The following is a 17,215-nucleotide window of genomic DNA, read 5'->3' as shown; positions in this document are numbered from 1 at the left end:
TTCTAAAATGCTAAGATTAGCTAAAATGGTGGACTTGGTAAATGTTCACAATGTCATTGTGATTAGCATGCTGATTTTAGCATTCAGCTAAAGCACTGATGAACAGCCTGACAGAGCTGCAAGCATGGCTATAAAGTCTATAAAATTTGTTCTCACAGTCCTACACTTTCATCCTCTCTCTCACTACAGTGGTGATGATTGCTTGCAGTCATCTACCACCCACTCAGATGTACACACACATAGCGCGCGCGCGCGCGTTTGTGTGTGTGCCTGTGTGAATTGCAAGTGTGTCCTCATTTGGATTAATTAAAGGAAATCTCCCGTGAAGAGTGGGGGCGTCCCAATCTGGCCTTCTCAAGGACAGACAACCTATCAATAATACCCCAGCCTCCACCCCAACCTACACACAACACCACCACCCACTCAGATGTACACACACATATACACACAGGCATACCTCATTCTAACGCCATGGAAACAGTCACCCAGTGCCGCTCCCAAGCCTGGTGATCATCACTCTCATTTGCTGTGGAACAAAGCCTGTGAATTTTTGTCTGTTATTACAGCTCCCTTATCAGCGCTCCCTGCTTGCCTCTGCCATGAAGCAGCACTCAGCTCAATTGTTCCGTCATTCATACCACCTTTTTTTTTTTTTTTTCAAAGTCACATTTCGATTGTGGTGTGTTGACTGTTCTTTTGTTGCCGACGACCACTGAGTATGATCCAGCATGAGTCATTACTAAACTAAACATCGTGGCACATTGCAAGGGAGAGAGCAGCATGTGTTGCTCTGTGCAAGGGGTTGCCCCGGCTAAGATAATTACTGAAATCACTCAGCTGATCCATGGCTTTATTAAAACTTCTAGGTGCAGTGCATGTGCAACGTGTGGTTTTAAGTGTGTATTATAAACCTCCAGTAGCAAATTAAGATCTCAAAGGCACAAAATCTCCTCTGATGTTATAGTTTTTCCTGTGATTACGGCTGAATTTCACACATTAAAAACCTGGGATTCCATTCACAAGTTTCTATGGTTACAGAGACAAGCGTCAATATGTTGTTGACACCATGGTCGCTAAGCTTCTCTCCTTCCCCAGCAGCAGACAGCAGTGTCAAGGTGTTGTTTGGTAATTGGGATCAAGCGAACCAAACTGAAATTGGTATAAGACAGGACCAAGATAGAACAATTTAGTGCACAGTGAGAAGCAGCCGCAGTCATGTAGAGTCTCTGCATTAACCAGTATAGCAGAGTTTCATCAAAAGATGGGGTTTTGTGTCTTTTTGTATTTAAAATTTTTTATTTTATTTTTTTTTATTGGTTTGCTTTTTGTTTGTCGGTCTTGCTTGTCTGCTGTTTGACTCTTCATGTACTTGGCTGTTCTTGTGCCTGTCTTGTTTCTCCTCCCGCATCGGTCCCACTCATGAATGTATTCATGCAAAACTCATCAGGGTGAATCTCATTAGAAAGGGAACCATGTTGTCAGTTGGGTGTGTTTCTTGTGGTAAACAGAGTTGGTTTCATATTCAACCAAGTTACCCAGGGGAGAGAGAAAAAGATATATCAAAAAAAAAAAGGGGAATGCGAAAAAAAGTATGAGTGTGTGTCTGTGATTGTGTGTAAAGACAGACAGTGATGGAGGCACAGGTCTGTCCTTGGAAGTGAAGCTGAATAACAATAAATCAGCCAAGCCACGATTGAGAGTTTTGCACCGCCAGCACATAACTTGAAAGAGACTTTGAGAGAGGTACAATTGAGATTGACACAATCTGCACATCTGAAGCCAATAGTCAAACACTCCACATTTTGGAGTGATGGTGTTGGGGTGGATGCTGGATGCTGATGGCAAGGGGAATATAAATGAAGCAGAGTGCCACCCAGGACTCAGGGTTGTGCTTTCTTCTTTATTCTTTATACTTGATTAGGATTAGCTGCTCCTTGGTGACCACTAGTCTTCCTGCAGTCCCAACTGAGAGACAGAGAGGGAGACAGCGAGAGAAAGGGGAGTGTGTTTTTCATCCTTTGCGTGAAGGATAGAGGGAATAGCCAAGGGATTATCCCATCTCTTCCTTTGCGCATCCAAACATAGCTTGAAACTTTTCCTCACGACCTCCAACTGACCTCTTCGCAAAGAAAGAAAGTCACAAAAAAGACATTTTCACTAGTTGAATTCAGCTTCAGAGGGAGGAGGAGCTCCCTCTTGTGGGCACAGGCACTCACTAGAGTACTGCCCCCTCTAAAGTATCTGAGGTCATTTCCAGCACAGTGAGTGACCACTGGAGTAATGATGTTCTCTTCAGCTTGTGACATCCTGCAATATTCCTACTTGTAGCACCGTAAGCCACTTTAAACAAACCCTTTCCCCTAAGTTACAAATGCTGTCTCATATTGTTGGAATTCATGGAAGCGTTCATTGAGGCTGACAGTTTTTGCTTGGAATTCCAATGCGCCAAGTAACCTCTCTTTACCTCTTATCTGTCTCCATCATCCCGCTGCTCAAAGGGCTTCTGCAGATCACTCAGTTGAATGGTAACGGCGCTACATCCCAGAAATAAAAAAACAATGTTTAAGTCACAAAGCTGCTTTCTGCTCGACTTGCGTTAGTAGTGCTGGGAGACATCTCCATGGTTACACAGTTTGACTCAGACAGCAAGGTGACGTGTCGTCATTGAGGATAACAGATAGAGGTACGAGAGGAGGATGAGGGGGGATTCTCTTTTTAATGTGAGGGTGTAGTGCCAAGATGCCCAGAGCGATAGGAGCCTGCCGAGTGCAGCTGAATGTGACAGTGTGTTTTTTGCGGAAAGAGAGAAAAATGATTGTGAAAGAGCAAGAGGTGATCAAGGTGTGTGTGTGTGTGTGTGTGTGTGTGTGTGTGTGTGTGGTGTGTGTGCGTACACGCGCGCGCCTGTGCCTGCGTCTGTGTGCATATGTGTGTGGGAGGTGAAGGGAAGAGTGAGTTCTTCCTGTGAGGTTTTCCTGGTCTTATCTGTGAAGGGAAAGCGCCCAGGAGAGGTGGCAGGAGGGTAATTCTTATTCTGTGTAAATTTCTGGAAAGCACTACACACACACACACAAACACACAGACACACACGCATGCATGCGTGCATCTTCACCACTCCTAACCCCACCTTGCCTTCCCCCCTCAGCCTCCAAGCTGAGATGGATGATGTTATCGGGAGACACAGGGGTAGAGGTGCACAGGGAGCTTGTAAGAGATCCTTCCCGTGTTGTTATCTGCATACATACAGGGCAGCTCTGGAGCGCCCTGCAAGCTGTTTGCAGCACGCATTGCATCATGAATATTAACTGTTACATGGTCCATGGGTGCGTGTTTGTTTCTCCTTCCTTCCTCTGGTCTGCGGCTTGAGGAAGTGTTGATTATGGTGCCTTGGCCGGGTGATTAACACAGTGATTGCTACTCAGGCGCAGGGGCTAGCACACTTAGCAGTAATTACACTTAGGCCTGCTGACTGTTCTCTCCGGCTCTTTCTCTGTCACACATGAAGACACACACTCCTGTGGGAACGCAGAGCTGCCCAGCTGAAAACGACTCAAAACATAAGCAAGTTATCTACTGCAATTATGTTTTACCTCAGCGTTATGGCTTTTGTTCCTTTTAAAAAGATTCATCTTTTGCCCATGCAGATATAGTATGACAAGCAAGTGTGTAGATGTATAATTTGCACATATATTGCATCACTGGAAAAGCCCTTGTGTGTGTACATGTGCATCAGTGTGTGAGTGATTTGGAGGGTACTGGCTGTGTCTGTGGTTGGCCTGCTGTTCTCTCCTCTCGGGGGGATGTCAGAGGCATATAGGTTAATAATGTTGTCACGCCATGAGGGCCGAAGGCTTGTTCTCCCCAGAAATGCACACACACAAATCCAGAAATACACACACACAGACCCCATACACACAGGAACATATATGCACATGCACACAGGCTTTTTCCACATCCACCACCATTTCTACTGCCAGTAAAAGGACATGGACATTGTTTAAATTGGTTTCTAATGTAAATATATATATCTTATTGTCATTGGAGGGCATTGCCAAAGCAGTTACACACCAACAAACTAATGTTAACAAAAGACAAAGGCATTGAAACAAGCAGACCTTGAACTCTGGCTGTCTCATAGCTCGTGGCATGTTCTTACATATTTTACTGGTAAAGGAATTAGTTTTATTGGATTTCTCCCACTAGGAGTAGTGTCATTTGTTTATTACTGCAGGTTTTAAACTTATTATAAATTAGTTTTATTTCACAAAGGAATGTTTCCCCTGGATCTTTGGAATTTTCACAGTCTAATAAGAAATACAGCTCTGTGTCTGCCTTGCAGATTTAGTGCAACCTGCTCTCCGCTGCAGCACCAGGTCTGCCTGTAATTCCCTCTCTCTCTGTTTCTCCCTGACATTTGTGTTGTGAAAGTCACGAGCCCTGATTGGCTGCAAAGTGCCTAAGAGGGCATAGTGATGGACAGATTACCGAGGAAGGACAGAGAGGGCCAGATAAAGGCCGCAACAAAGATTGGTGTGATTAGAAGTTTGCCAAACGTTAAAAGAGCTTACACTGTTGATCTCTCTAAGACTAACCAAGGCAACGTCTTAAATCTCAGTTTGGTCTTTGCATTAAATGCTTTGTGGCGCAGTGTGCATGACTTTCCTCACTGCCCTTGCTCCGGAAGGAGGCTTGGTCTCAGTGGGAAACCACTTTCACATCCAACGCTTAATTCACAAAACCGCTGAGTCGTCCACAGAAATAGCATCCCCACACTGTAGGATATCTTTTTTTAATACACTGATGAAGTATTGTTGAACTGCAATCATATCTGTCCTGAAGACAATACTGGGTGTGGAAATCTGATAACAGACACAGAGGGCTATGTTACAGGATATACAGTAGGATGGACCAAGCATTAGGTATCTATTTCAGTCAGCGGATGGCTCAAGGTTCCTATCAGAGCTTTAAATAAATTCATCAATACACTTGATTGAGAAGGAGAGTTGCTGAATTTCTCTCAAGGTTGAGTCCAGAAATGGCCTTGCTAGCTCGTGATGCAAAGGTCAGCTTTTGAAGCTTTGCCATTGTGATTGTGACAGTGAGGTAATTGTGTGGCAGCAAGCTCATAAATGTTTAAATTTACCTGAGTGCTGTTTTGCTGCGCTGCATTGTGGCCTAAATAAGCTACACTGGTCCGCACTGCTGGATGTCACTGAGTCGTAACTGCCCTTCCTGTTTACTCATTAATATAGATGAATACAAAGTTATTAGCTTAATGAATTTCCTTGGAAAAAAAATTCAAAAGTATTCAACTGGGCTTTTTAAGAATGTTTTACCTTTATTAAAAATGTACAGATCCACTGGAGGCTATGTTTGCATAAAATGAATAGTAAGAGATATATTTAAGTGTTTGGAGGGTCATGCTTTTTTTTTTTTGTGTAGTCATTGGCTAGAAATGAGAAGCCCTCTCTTCTTCTTTGTGAAATTGATGAACCATTGTTTTAAAAATAACTATGAATTCCATCTTCTTCCCTTTTTCGCCAGCAAATGATTGACAACCATTGCTTTGAAAGGTGGAGAAACAGCGCATTGTATTGATTTTGCTAAACTTTTCAACTTCTCGTTGGTATTTAGTTTATGTGTGACTCCACTTTTACTAAAAGTTTGGGAAATTCATTCAAGACTAATAGGGATTCATACATTAATTCACTGCATATTTCCCTTCCCTATTGTTACAACGAATTAGCAACAGTGTGGGATTCGGGTCATGTGTGTTTTGACAAAGGGAGAAATGTCAGTACAATGTGTCAGTTAATACATTAATTTCTATGTATGAGATGTCAGTTTGCTAATCATGGGTGTGTCAATCAACCCAAACTCTTCTGACCTGTAATGAATTGTGCCTCATGCTGACACACACACACACACACACACACACGGCTGTGTTGCCTGTTCTGTACAGGCACATTTTTGTGACTACTGGCCCGACAGATGAACACACTCTATAAATATTTCATATTAGCCCACTTTCCTCCCTGGTTGTACAAAAAAAAATGAGAAAGAAACACACAAACAAATATCACTCCAGTACAAATACAGCCTGGAAAGGAGTGAAAGGGCTTTGAGGGGGAGGGTGAAAAACACATGAACAATGTGTTTACAAGAACGGGAAGAAAAGGGAACACAATGAAGTTTGGTGGAGATCATAGAAAATATTGTGCAGTGAGATATTCCTCAATAATACATTTTTATTTATTTATTTATTGCTTCTTCCTCAATTTCATTTCCTATAATATTGTGGCTAAAAATGGACTCTAGCACTCAGCAAGCAAAAAGGTGCGGGTGACCTGCAAGCAGATGAGAAGTGGTTATTGATTAAGCTTCCTGTCAGACGCTGTCAACCCATTCAACCAGGTTTTGTGCTGCTGAGGGAACCTCACAGCCTCAGCATACAACACTGGCTGAAACCCTCAGGACCCCGGCCGTTGCATGCCTCCAGCAAGGATAATATGAAAGTGAGAGAGTTCTGCAAAAATAAAAAGAAGTCACGAAGAAAAATAATTCATATGCAGAGTTTGTCTCTCTCACTGATTGTAAAGGCACCTCACCAAGATTGACCCTGAAATTCTGACTTTAATCACATCATGCCAATACTCCTGACAAAGGCTGCCAAGCACGGAGGGACACATTATATAGTCTCTTTGACTGATGACAAATTAAATTGTAAGTGACACAGTATGGCGATGCTGCGTTATGCCAAGACAAATGGGTTATATCCACTGCAATTATTGACTGCACTGAGAGCTGTCAAAGGTGTATGAACAGCTCAATAGTTTCTCTTGAAATAATAAGTCCTCATTATAATGCGCTAAACCCCCTCTGGAGTTGCCAGAAATAGTTAACCAGATGGACACTGCAGTGATTTCTATTATCTGATTTTGTTGCAAAGTTGTAGGGAAAAAAAAAAAAAGAAGAGATTTGGGACATATTTGAATTGCGATACTGTACCAGTTTCAAGGAATTCAGCTGAATCAGTTTTGTCATTTTTTTCTCCAGTGCTTTATGAGCTCATTTATCTTGTCCACAGACTAATGGCTTTAGAATTGAGGCCCACATCATAATGACTGTGGCATTCCTCCAAACCTCTCTGAACCTTGGAGGAGCTGTGGGACAAAACAGTGGACGGCCACCAAATCTCACAATCCCTCTCTGCTTTCCTCTCGCCGTGAAGTCCTTGGAAACTGGCCATAGAAAAAAGGCACTCTACCAGCAGAATCTTGACAGACTGGGAGGAAAGATGTCTCTCCTCTTTTGTTGATTAATATTGAGTCTCTCCAAGGGTGCATGTATTCAAGTCATACCCTAACTATCCATTCCTTATAAATCTTTCTTAAAGTATCTGAGCAAGGTTCTTTAATAATGCCATATTTGCTCGGTGCCATCATTAACTGCTGGTAATGACTCACTTAAAGAATTTGTGCACATTTAGGAGTCTAACCTTGTCATTTAGGTTCTTCTTAACCTATTTCCAGCATATGGAGCCACTGGGCTGAACTGTAAATGACAATTTCCCATACAACTACATTACGTACAGTCATTCATTAAATTAACATACTATACTTTGTTTTAATACTTGCAAAAAAGCTGTGTAACCATGTTACACCCAACACTTGTGTGTGCTTTGATGGGGACATCACAGTGAAGAGATACAGTCCCAGAAGATGAAATACCACACAAGTCCTCGGATCAATCCACATTAACATAACCATAATCGCCTGGATTGATTCCACAGCGAAAAATTATCATACCTGAGGAATGGCTCAATATGTCCAGCACACAAATTGATGACACTAGTGGGAGGAGGTTGGGGGTTTGGGGGGGGGGGACCTCTGAGGTGGATCATGGTCCATAAGAGCTCTGAGCTTGGTAGATCAATAGGGGCTCGCTCGACCTGGCTCAGTGTCCATAATGTGATGTGTACACAATCAATAGCTTCCCCCCCCCCAAGCTGGCAGATGGGCCACTGGTGTGGGCCGGGTTATTTTTCTTCCCCGCAGCATCTTTCCTCCCGCAATGTAAGGAATGATGGGGATGCGGGCAGAGGAGGTGATGCAGGAAGCGAGGTGTAACTGCGCGACCACGTGACACTGTCGCTGATGACAGGATATTTAGAGAGGAGTTAGTGTCCCTATTGACTGCTTCCTGTGGGAGCGAGGAGAGGGTGGGGATTGGCCAGTCTCGCAGTGTCGAGATGTAGTGGTTGAGATGACAGGCGGCTGAAGATGGAAATCAAGAGAGGCTCAAGAGAGCTCTTAACTCAGTGGCTGCTGCGTCTTCTCTCCTCTGGATCAACTTCACACTTCCTGCTCAGGCGTCCCAGAGGATCTAATACTGCCCTTAAAAGAGCTGTGGAACGAGATTGTGAGGGTGGTTGTAGGAGTTTGGGTCTTAAGAACATTCACTCCTATGATACACAAGAGATATTCAGTAAACTGTGATACACAAGAGATATTCAGTAAACTGCTGCCTAAACTTTCGCTGGCACTATATTTTAAGTTCTCTCTCGAGGAATTGAGCCAGCTGGTTTTTGTTTTCGTGAGGACATTTGTCAAGTGATTTATTTTTTCATAATGTGTTTTATAACATGCTGTGGAGTAAAGAACAAAGTATTAAAGAAAATCCTCAGAGTAATGTATAAAAATGAAAGTCATGTGACATTCAATAATTCTCTCTTTTTCCATCTGTCGTCCATCTGATTCTTAATCTCAAAGTGAAGAAGCCTCCAGCACAGTCATACTGAATAGTTTCTGTGGTAGAGTTTGGGCATGGATAGTAAAAGAGTCCGAATAGCCGCGGACAACTAAGACATGTCACACATCGCCTAATCATCTGAAGACATTACCCTCATGTCTAAGCCAATCAGGTCTCATGTCTGACCTGACTCTGGCCTGTCCTTTGTCACAACCTTCACACGGACAGGGAGAGGGAAAGATACAGAAAGATGAGAAAAAAAAAACGTTTACATACAGCATCACCTGTAATGTGTAATTTTCAACTACTTTCAACAACTTTCAACTATTTGAGGCAGTTCTTAAACACAAATCATGTCTGATTTATTACAACTTCCATTTGGCTGTTCATCTTGAAATTCAGCAATTTGTGGAACAGATTTCTTTTCTTTGCTTTTCATAAAAACAAAAGCAATATAACCTTTTCACATATTCCAGTGGCAGTAAAATGTGGCTCTCTAGCTTAGGGGTATGTGTGCAGGCAGCTTGGCCTGCATATTGCATTGATTTCTTTAGTAAAATGAATTAATTACATATTTCTTACTTTTTTATCTCCTATTCAAAGAATAGTTCCACAGATTAGTGTACAGTTCAATGAAATATCTTGTTTCAGTTCCCTTCCTTCACTGGGTCACTTCCAGGTCAACTGACGTGGCTGCACTTGTTTCCGTTTTCTAATCCACCACTCACGGCATTTCATGCTATACTTAATGCCGCCGCACATGCAAATCAGGGGCAAAGAAGACTGAGTCCAAGTAATTGATCTTCTTAACTACTCCCACTCAATTACAGTAGGTTAATGCAAGCCACCTCAGGATTGCTCATCCTAATGCTCAAATGCCATTTGCCGGTGTCCATGAGCAAAGGGTGCATGGGCGTGTAGGACGATGAGATCGCATGGGTGTGGATCAGTCAAAACATTAATCACTTTCTCTCTCTCTGTCTGTGTGTATGTGTATGAGCGTGTTTGTATGCGTGCCCACACATCCATTCAATCAGCTGTTCATAGTGTAGCTTTAAAGGCCTCTCTTGCTCCAAAGTGTGGAACAGTGGAAGATTAACTGTCTCCCCTGAGGCAGTTAATGTGATTCTAAATAAAGAATAGTTGACCTCTAAAGAATGAGTTACCTTTTGCCTGTATTTCTACATATCATTCTTATTCTAGAAGTGTATCTGAAAAATCAGCTGCATGACCTACACAATTTACCGCCAGTAATCCTATAAACTGAACAAAATCATTATCTCATGCTCTAATCTACTCTTCCACCTCTGGATCTGACTGGGTGCCAAGGTGTTCAGCAACAGGGACGCAAGCAAAGATTCCTCTGATCTAGTAACTTGGCGGGGGGAAGCCTCAAATATGGAAGCAATCTGCGTCCTTACTGTGACGCCGCAGTCTTTCAGCTCAGTTCAGTGCCAGGCCTGCCCAGGTTGCCTCACTTAGCTGCTAAGAGGTTTAACCTAATCAGCACCAGCATTCATTTAGTGATAACACTTCCTCTGCTGAGCCGTGACACCCCCTTGTCTCTATTTCCCTCTCTGCCTCTTGTTTTTTTTCTCTGCCTTTCTTACTGAATAGTACGAATTTCCTTTCTATAAAAGTATTTTTCATACACACACTTAGTTTTGTCTATTTCAGGCAATGTCACCAGCCTACAGGCCACTTTTTCCAGTGTGTCAGCACTATCTACAGGCTAATGGATAGACTAAAGTGATGGCTGACCCCTGAGCACTGCAAAATCCTTGAGCTCCATCCTTATATGATATCCGCTAATATATAATATTTGCTAAATTAATGAAGTCACAAAGGAGATACAGTGAGCTTCTCATGACTGCACAGTGTAGATAATCAGTGTGTTCTGCAACTTAATGTGGTTTGTGATTAGTATTCAGGGCGCTTTGTTTGCCTATCTTGACTGAGTCTCTTCAATCTTTGTTCATTAGATTTTAATAGGTTTTTTATTGCTCAGGTCATAGAGGACTTCACACAAAAGAATGCTGATTTTTCCCTTCACTGGATTTCAGCTGATTGTTGAGGAATATGCTGCAGTACTGTGGACTGTAGGACAGGGACTTTTCACCTGTGTGGGCTGAGACACTTGAGTTGGGTTGTGGAAAAAAGACATCAACTAATCCCAGCAGCATTGTAAGAAGTTATATCTGTGGCTCTAGCTGCACGGCAGAGGCAGTAAAATATGGAGAGGTACTATCAAAGAGGAGTAAAGGGACAAATGATGAGTGAGCCATGTAATACTTCTCACTCTGGAGCAGCAAGGCAACACGTATTCATCACATAACATGATGTGACATTCAAACCTCCCCTCATTATATATTGCTCACGCACTCTCATTTTATAAATGTCAAACCTCAGTCAGAACATCTAAGGACAGATTTAATCTACTGAGGTCAATAAATCCTGGTCAAGGTAAAGAGCTACAGTTGAAACGCAGCCTCATGCTGTGCTGACCTCATAGGATTATGCAGGATCTTCCTGCCCATCCCCTTACTGAACAGAAGGCACAGGAAAAAATATCAAAGCATTATATTTCCATTGTAGATTTCACACTGAACAAACAATAGTTTTTAAAACTTTAGTGCAGATACTTTTCTTTGTATACTGAAAATAATAAATTCTATTTTAAGACACAGAGAGGGAATTTTAAACTGTTGCCAACAGGTGGAGCCAAAATCCTTTGAACCTTTTATCTATTGTAGATGAGATCACACATAAACACACTCTTCTACAGTGTTTCCAAAACAGATTTCTGGACCAGTTACTTTCCCTTATTTAGATTTCTCATTTTCAAACACTTTTACATTACCCTGCTTCCTTTCTTTGACTTTTTTTGACTTTACAGTAAATAATTCTGTTTTATATTTTTATATATTTGTTATTTATATTCCTAAAAAGCATATCTCATATCTGCTGCAAACAACAGAGTCACAATATGTTGATTGAGGGTGACAAAGTGATAAATTCACTGTCATGTAAGATGTACTGTATATCTTTAGTCAATATTTTATGTATATCAATTTTGAATATTTATCCTCTTTTTCTGTGTTTTTTTTTTACATGAGTATGGATACATTTTGTTGGTATCCTACTAATGTTATTCCTCTCTGTGCTCTCTTTTCAGGTGCTAGCCATCATATCAATCCTCTTCATCGTCCTCTCCACCATCGCTCTGTCTCTCAACACCTTACCAGAGCTCCAGGTCACAGATGAGTACGGCCAGGCCAATGACAACCCCCAGCTTGCCCACGTGGAGGCCGTGTGTATCGCCTGGTTCACCATGGAGTACCTCCTTCGCTTCCTCTCCTCTCCTAATAAGTGGAAGTTCTTCAAAGGCCCGCTGAATGTCATTGACTTGCTGGCCATCCTGCCCTACTATGTCACCATCTTCCTAACGGAGTCCAATAAGAGCGTGCTACAGTTCCAAAATGTGCGCCGAGTGGTGCAGATTTTCAGGATCATGAGAATATTGAGGATCCTGAAGTTAGCCAGGCACTCCACAGGGCTCCAGTCTTTAGGGTTTACTCTGAGAAGGAGCTACAATGAGCTGGGGCTGCTTATTCTATTTCTTGCCATGGGCATCATGATATTTTCCAGCTTAGTGTTCTTTGCTGAGAAAGATGAAGATGCCACCAAATTCACTAGTATCCCTGCCTCATTCTGGTGGGCAACCATTACAATGACCACAGTGGGCTATGGTGACATTTACCCACAGACTTTGCTCGGAAAGATTGTGGGTGGGCTCTGTTGCATTGCAGGAGTGCTGGTGATTGCCCTACCCATCCCTATTATTGTCAACAACTTCTCTGAGTTCTATAAGGAGCAGAAGAGGCAGGAGAAGGCCATCAAGAGGAGGGAGGCACTGGAGAGAGCCAAGAGGAACGGCAGCATTGTGTCAATGAACCTAAAAGATGCCTTTGCCCGCAGCATGGAACTGGTGGATGTGGTGGTAGAGAAAGGGGAGGACAAAACCTCCCTTGACAACCACCTGTCACCTAGCCGCTGGAGTGGGGCTAGGGGCTCTGAAATCAACCTAAGGTCCCCTGATAAAAGAAACACAGAGTCTCTGGCGCCGAGCTCCCCTCATCGTATAACCATCACCACCACTGGAAGTCCACAGCGGACAAACAGGACCCCTCAGCACCTTAACGTTCAGAAACTGGAGGAGATGTACAACCAGATGACCAAGTCACAGTCCTTCACTAACCTCAACACTACAAGCTCCATGAGCACTCTGAGCACAACTATGACCACCCCTGCCTCACCGAAGAAATCTCACAGCCCTGAATTCACATTAAAAGAGGAGGTGGAGCTGGAGATGAAGGAAGTCCAACCATCTTCACCAGATAACTTTGCCAGCTGCTCAGCTGACCTTAGAAAACAGGGCTCCAACTCAGGTGAGGAAAATGCTGGGTCTTGTCAAATCAGACACCCCAAGGCACCACCATCTCTTGATCTTAGCCAAATGAGGGCCGGCAATGACCAGAGCTCTCCTGGCATCAAACTCAAAGATTGCCTCTATGAATCCGTCAACCCAGGTGACGGATCAGAGCTCCATATAGAAGAAGGGGAGACCTTTAACAATGCTGTGGAGAATATCCAGAGGTCTCTAAGAGGGAATAACCCTCTTAAAATAAAGGGGTTAAAGGTCAACTTCAACAAAACCTCTGCTGAAGGCCCGCTAACACCGCCCAGCACTACCTCTCCTGGAGACATCAGCTCCAGCATCCTGGAAGACGAGTCTCCGGAGGGAGAGACGTCACCGCTCATGCGAAGTTCAGATGAGCTGCTCCCAATCTCAGAGGAAGAGACCTGCCCCTTGTCCCCTGAGAGGCTGGTGGTAGACACCCCACCCGGTGATGAAGATCAATCCACAGAGAACCACGAGGAGAAGCATCTGATGGAGGTGGCAGGTGCTGCAGTTGCGCCCTTGTCGCCCAAGACAGCAGCACAAAATTGCACCCAAGGTGTGGTTGGGGCAGGCGAGGAGGTCAAGGCTGACAGCAACCAAAGTGGACACAAAGTAGAGAACCACATGTTTACATCTGATATCCACCTGATACCCGGGGATGGCAGTCTTTCTCCGACCTGTGAAACCAGCATGTGACTGTAAGGGAAGCTTTTAGGGACAATAGACCCACTGCAACCTCAGCCTGGTGTGTGGGAGAGCAGCAAGAAAGGACAAGGGTGCAGTTGTAGTGAAAGATATTTTTGCATGGCATGACAAGTCCCTTTTACTTGTGTTGTTGTGTATTGCTGAAAAAGAAACTGCAGTATTTCGTGCAGATTCAAGAATGACTTCGGGACTAACAGTGGGCTCAAAGAGGAGGCTCTTTAAAAACAGAGGGAATTCATCAACTAATGTAGACATTTTGGTCCCCCCAATGTACATAATGACAGTCTCCTTTTTCTAGCAAAAGAAGGAAATGCACAGAGGGACTTATCTGTAAAAAGCATGCATTTAAAAAAGACAGATATTTTACGGTGCTTAGTTTGCTGAAAGCGCTCCACTGTAAATACTAGGACATCTAAGGCAATGACAATGCACAGGACGGCAAAGGAAAACTGTCACTGAAGGTACAAATATTTGTAATGTGAAAAGGGAAGGGAGGAGGGGTTGAATTGAGAGCCCTCAGCTCAGACCGGTGTTGCATCGTAGCGACCTATAAAAAAAAAACATATCATTACCTTTTGTGGAAATGCAAAGTGTTCCCATGACGACCCTGTAATGTTTTTTCGTGTGAAAAATGGTGTATGAAACTGTAACGTTGACATTATTGCTTTTGGTTTTCATAATGACTGTTGAACTTTCAGTTTGAGCATCCGATATTCAGTCTTTGAATTAATGAACGTGGGCAAAGAAGGACAAAAACACCCTGATTCCTCTGAAGCGTATACACCTGTAGTTGCCAAATACATATCTATGTAACCAGTAAGGACAGAAACTATCAGATACTACCATTATTGAAAATATTTATCATGTGGTTTCAGATGTTGGGACAAGGTTTAAGATGTTTCACTCCTTGTTCGTTCTTTTGACTCCGTCCAAATCACAGAGATAAATCTTATTTACTCACTCAGACATCAGATATATACATCTAAAAGTAGTTTTAAGAATAAAATAAAATAAGTAGGTCTAGATTGGTTGTAGAAAAATTCTACAGTAGGTAAATGAGATTCCATAAAACAAAGTTAAGAGTATTTATGAATTCAGCACAGTAGACCTGGTCATTAATACACATACATGCTTTGAACTATAATTATCTATTTTGGCAGTTTAAAAGGGATAAACTACCACAAAAAAAAAAGACAATATTCCTTGTGATATCAATGGACCAAATCAAGCACACAAGACAAGCTTTCATCTATCTCAGCTGCATAATAACATATATGGTAATAACATGTATTATGAAAGTAGTTATTTTTTTTGTTTTCCTTACGGTTTGTTTACCTGCATTGTGTTCATTGTCCAATCCTCAGCGCCCTGATGTCGTTGTTGACACTTGTTCCATACTACTGCAAGTTTATCCGATCCTGCTGACAAGTTTAAGGCATCTTTTGTTTTTGTTTTTTTTTCGTTGGGGTTTTTTTTTTTTTTTTTTGTATATCCGTAGTGTCTTGGACTGTAATTTATTGTGTTTTATTGTGAACAAAACTATTTTCAGTCAAACTTAAACCCAAAGGAGTTTTTTTTTCTCTCTCTCTCTCTCTCTCTCTCTCTCTCGTCTTCTGTCTCGTTTTTGTTTTACACTGACTGAAAATATCTGTTGTATGTTGCCTTTGATTCCGATTTTATTGCTGGAATATTTGTTTATTGTTTCAGCATGACATTTGGCTGAGTGTGTTCGTAGTGTGTTTGCGAAAGCCACACAAACCAGAATGGTACTGACAGGAAAGTATGTGGGTTTTTTGTTTTATCGTTTTCTTTCTTTTTTCTTATAATTATTATTATTATTATTATTATTATTATTATTATTATTATTATTATTATTATTATCATGTTTTGTTGTTCTCACAGAGAGGTGTGGAATGTGCAATACCGCATACTGCAATCTATGCAGGCCAAGAATTGTGGCACTTTATTTTCTGTCTATGGGAATTTGTAAGTGTACAGGCAGAAATTACTTGTATTTTTCAAATGTTATATCTTTAATATGAGGCAAAACAGTATTACAACTACCAGAATCTCACAAACAATGCAAATGAGAATTTGACTTTTACTTTTTCATATTATACGGCTGGCATAACGCTGTCAAGCAGCTGAATGCCAGGTATCAATGGACCTCATATTTGATTATCTGTGGGGATAGGGATCCAAATTGACCACTTTGGGCCTTTTATATTGCTGTTAGATTCACACAGAAATCTAACAAATGTCTGTGGAAGATATTAAGATAATCTAATTTCAATGGCCACACACAAAGGATTTTATGTTTTTTGTGAATTAACGTTGAGAATGATTCTATTTTTTCTAAAAACCAAAATGGAGCACGACCACAATTTCCTGCCATATGGTGGTTGAAATGATGCGTGCCTTTTCATAACACCGCTGTTTATGAGAAGGTAGCAAGTCATTTTGCTTTGTTCATATAGCACTGTACAGAAAATTCTAATTTTATAGGAGAAATCAGGTCTTTATGTAATAGATACACGTAATGTTATTGAGTTCTCAGGTTTTCTATAACTCTCTGATGTTCCGATTGGATAGATTTTCTGTTTTTTCTTTAACAGTTCATGTCAACTAGTTACTTCTGTACTTTTTGAAAAGTGATGTTGTCAAATCCATATTGATGTCTTGGCTCCCGGAGTAAGGAGCGGCAATATTTCTCCCTCCTCCTGGGTAATCTGTGTACCACATTCAGTATCCACCCCCATCAGTCTTCAGTGAGGCAGGAAGGAGCACAAACAAACGAGAAGCTGGACCGTTCAACTTTGAGAGCTGAGAAATAGAAAGAAGGAGCGTGATAGGTCTAACTGACAACAGAAAAGGCAGGAAGAGATCCCTACTGTCACTGAACTGATCCATCCGATGATTATTTCCCATGCTGACACCACTGAATGCTCCAGCCCCTACAGCTTCAGAGGCTCTTACCCTATGGCATGCCCTCAGGAACAGTGATCAATGGGTGAAAGGAAGGTTAGGATAAGGGAATGCTGTGAAAGTAAAGAGGAGGAAAGTAAACGAGTACTCCCAAATGGTTACATCCTATCAGTTGTGGTCCATATTTCCTTTTGTCTGTGTACATACTGTACGCCCAGATCGACATAATATGACTCAGTAAATAGAGGTTCGTGTGAGAGCTCGTGGAAATGATCAATTCCTAATTGGAAACTCAGATTCTTTGGTACTCTCCAAAGTAAAAATGTGGGGTCAGTGGTGGATGTTGATGTTTGGGGTTTTCATTTGTCTTTT

At 42.1% G+C, this 17,215-nt stretch overlaps 1 protein-coding gene across 1 annotated transcript in view; it reads left to right on the top strand.

Moving 5' to 3' along the window:
- The window catches only part of kcnb2 (potassium voltage-gated channel subfamily B member 2), a 73,381-nt gene extending 59,165 nt beyond the window's left edge, over positions 1-14,216 (top strand). Inside the window, exon 2 of the mRNA XM_022744337.1 lies at positions 11,927-14,216. Coding sequence (XP_022600058.1) covers positions 11,927-13,909 — 1,983 coding nt within the window. The 3' untranslated portion in view covers positions 13,910-14,216. The remainder of the gene's footprint in view (positions 1-11,926) is intronic.
- The last annotated feature ends 2,999 nt before the right edge of the window (positions 14,217-17,215 follow it).

This window comes from Seriola dumerili, unplaced genomic scaffold, assembly GCF_002260705.1.
Source record: "Seriola dumerili isolate Sdu_G_001 unplaced genomic scaffold, Sdu_1.0 BDQW01000079.1, whole genome shotgun sequence".
Lineage (NCBI taxonomy): Eukaryota > Metazoa > Chordata > Actinopteri > Carangiformes > Carangidae > Seriola > Seriola dumerili.
The sequence above is the reverse complement of the archived record's forward strand: the minus strand, read 5'-3'. Positions and strand labels throughout refer to the sequence as shown.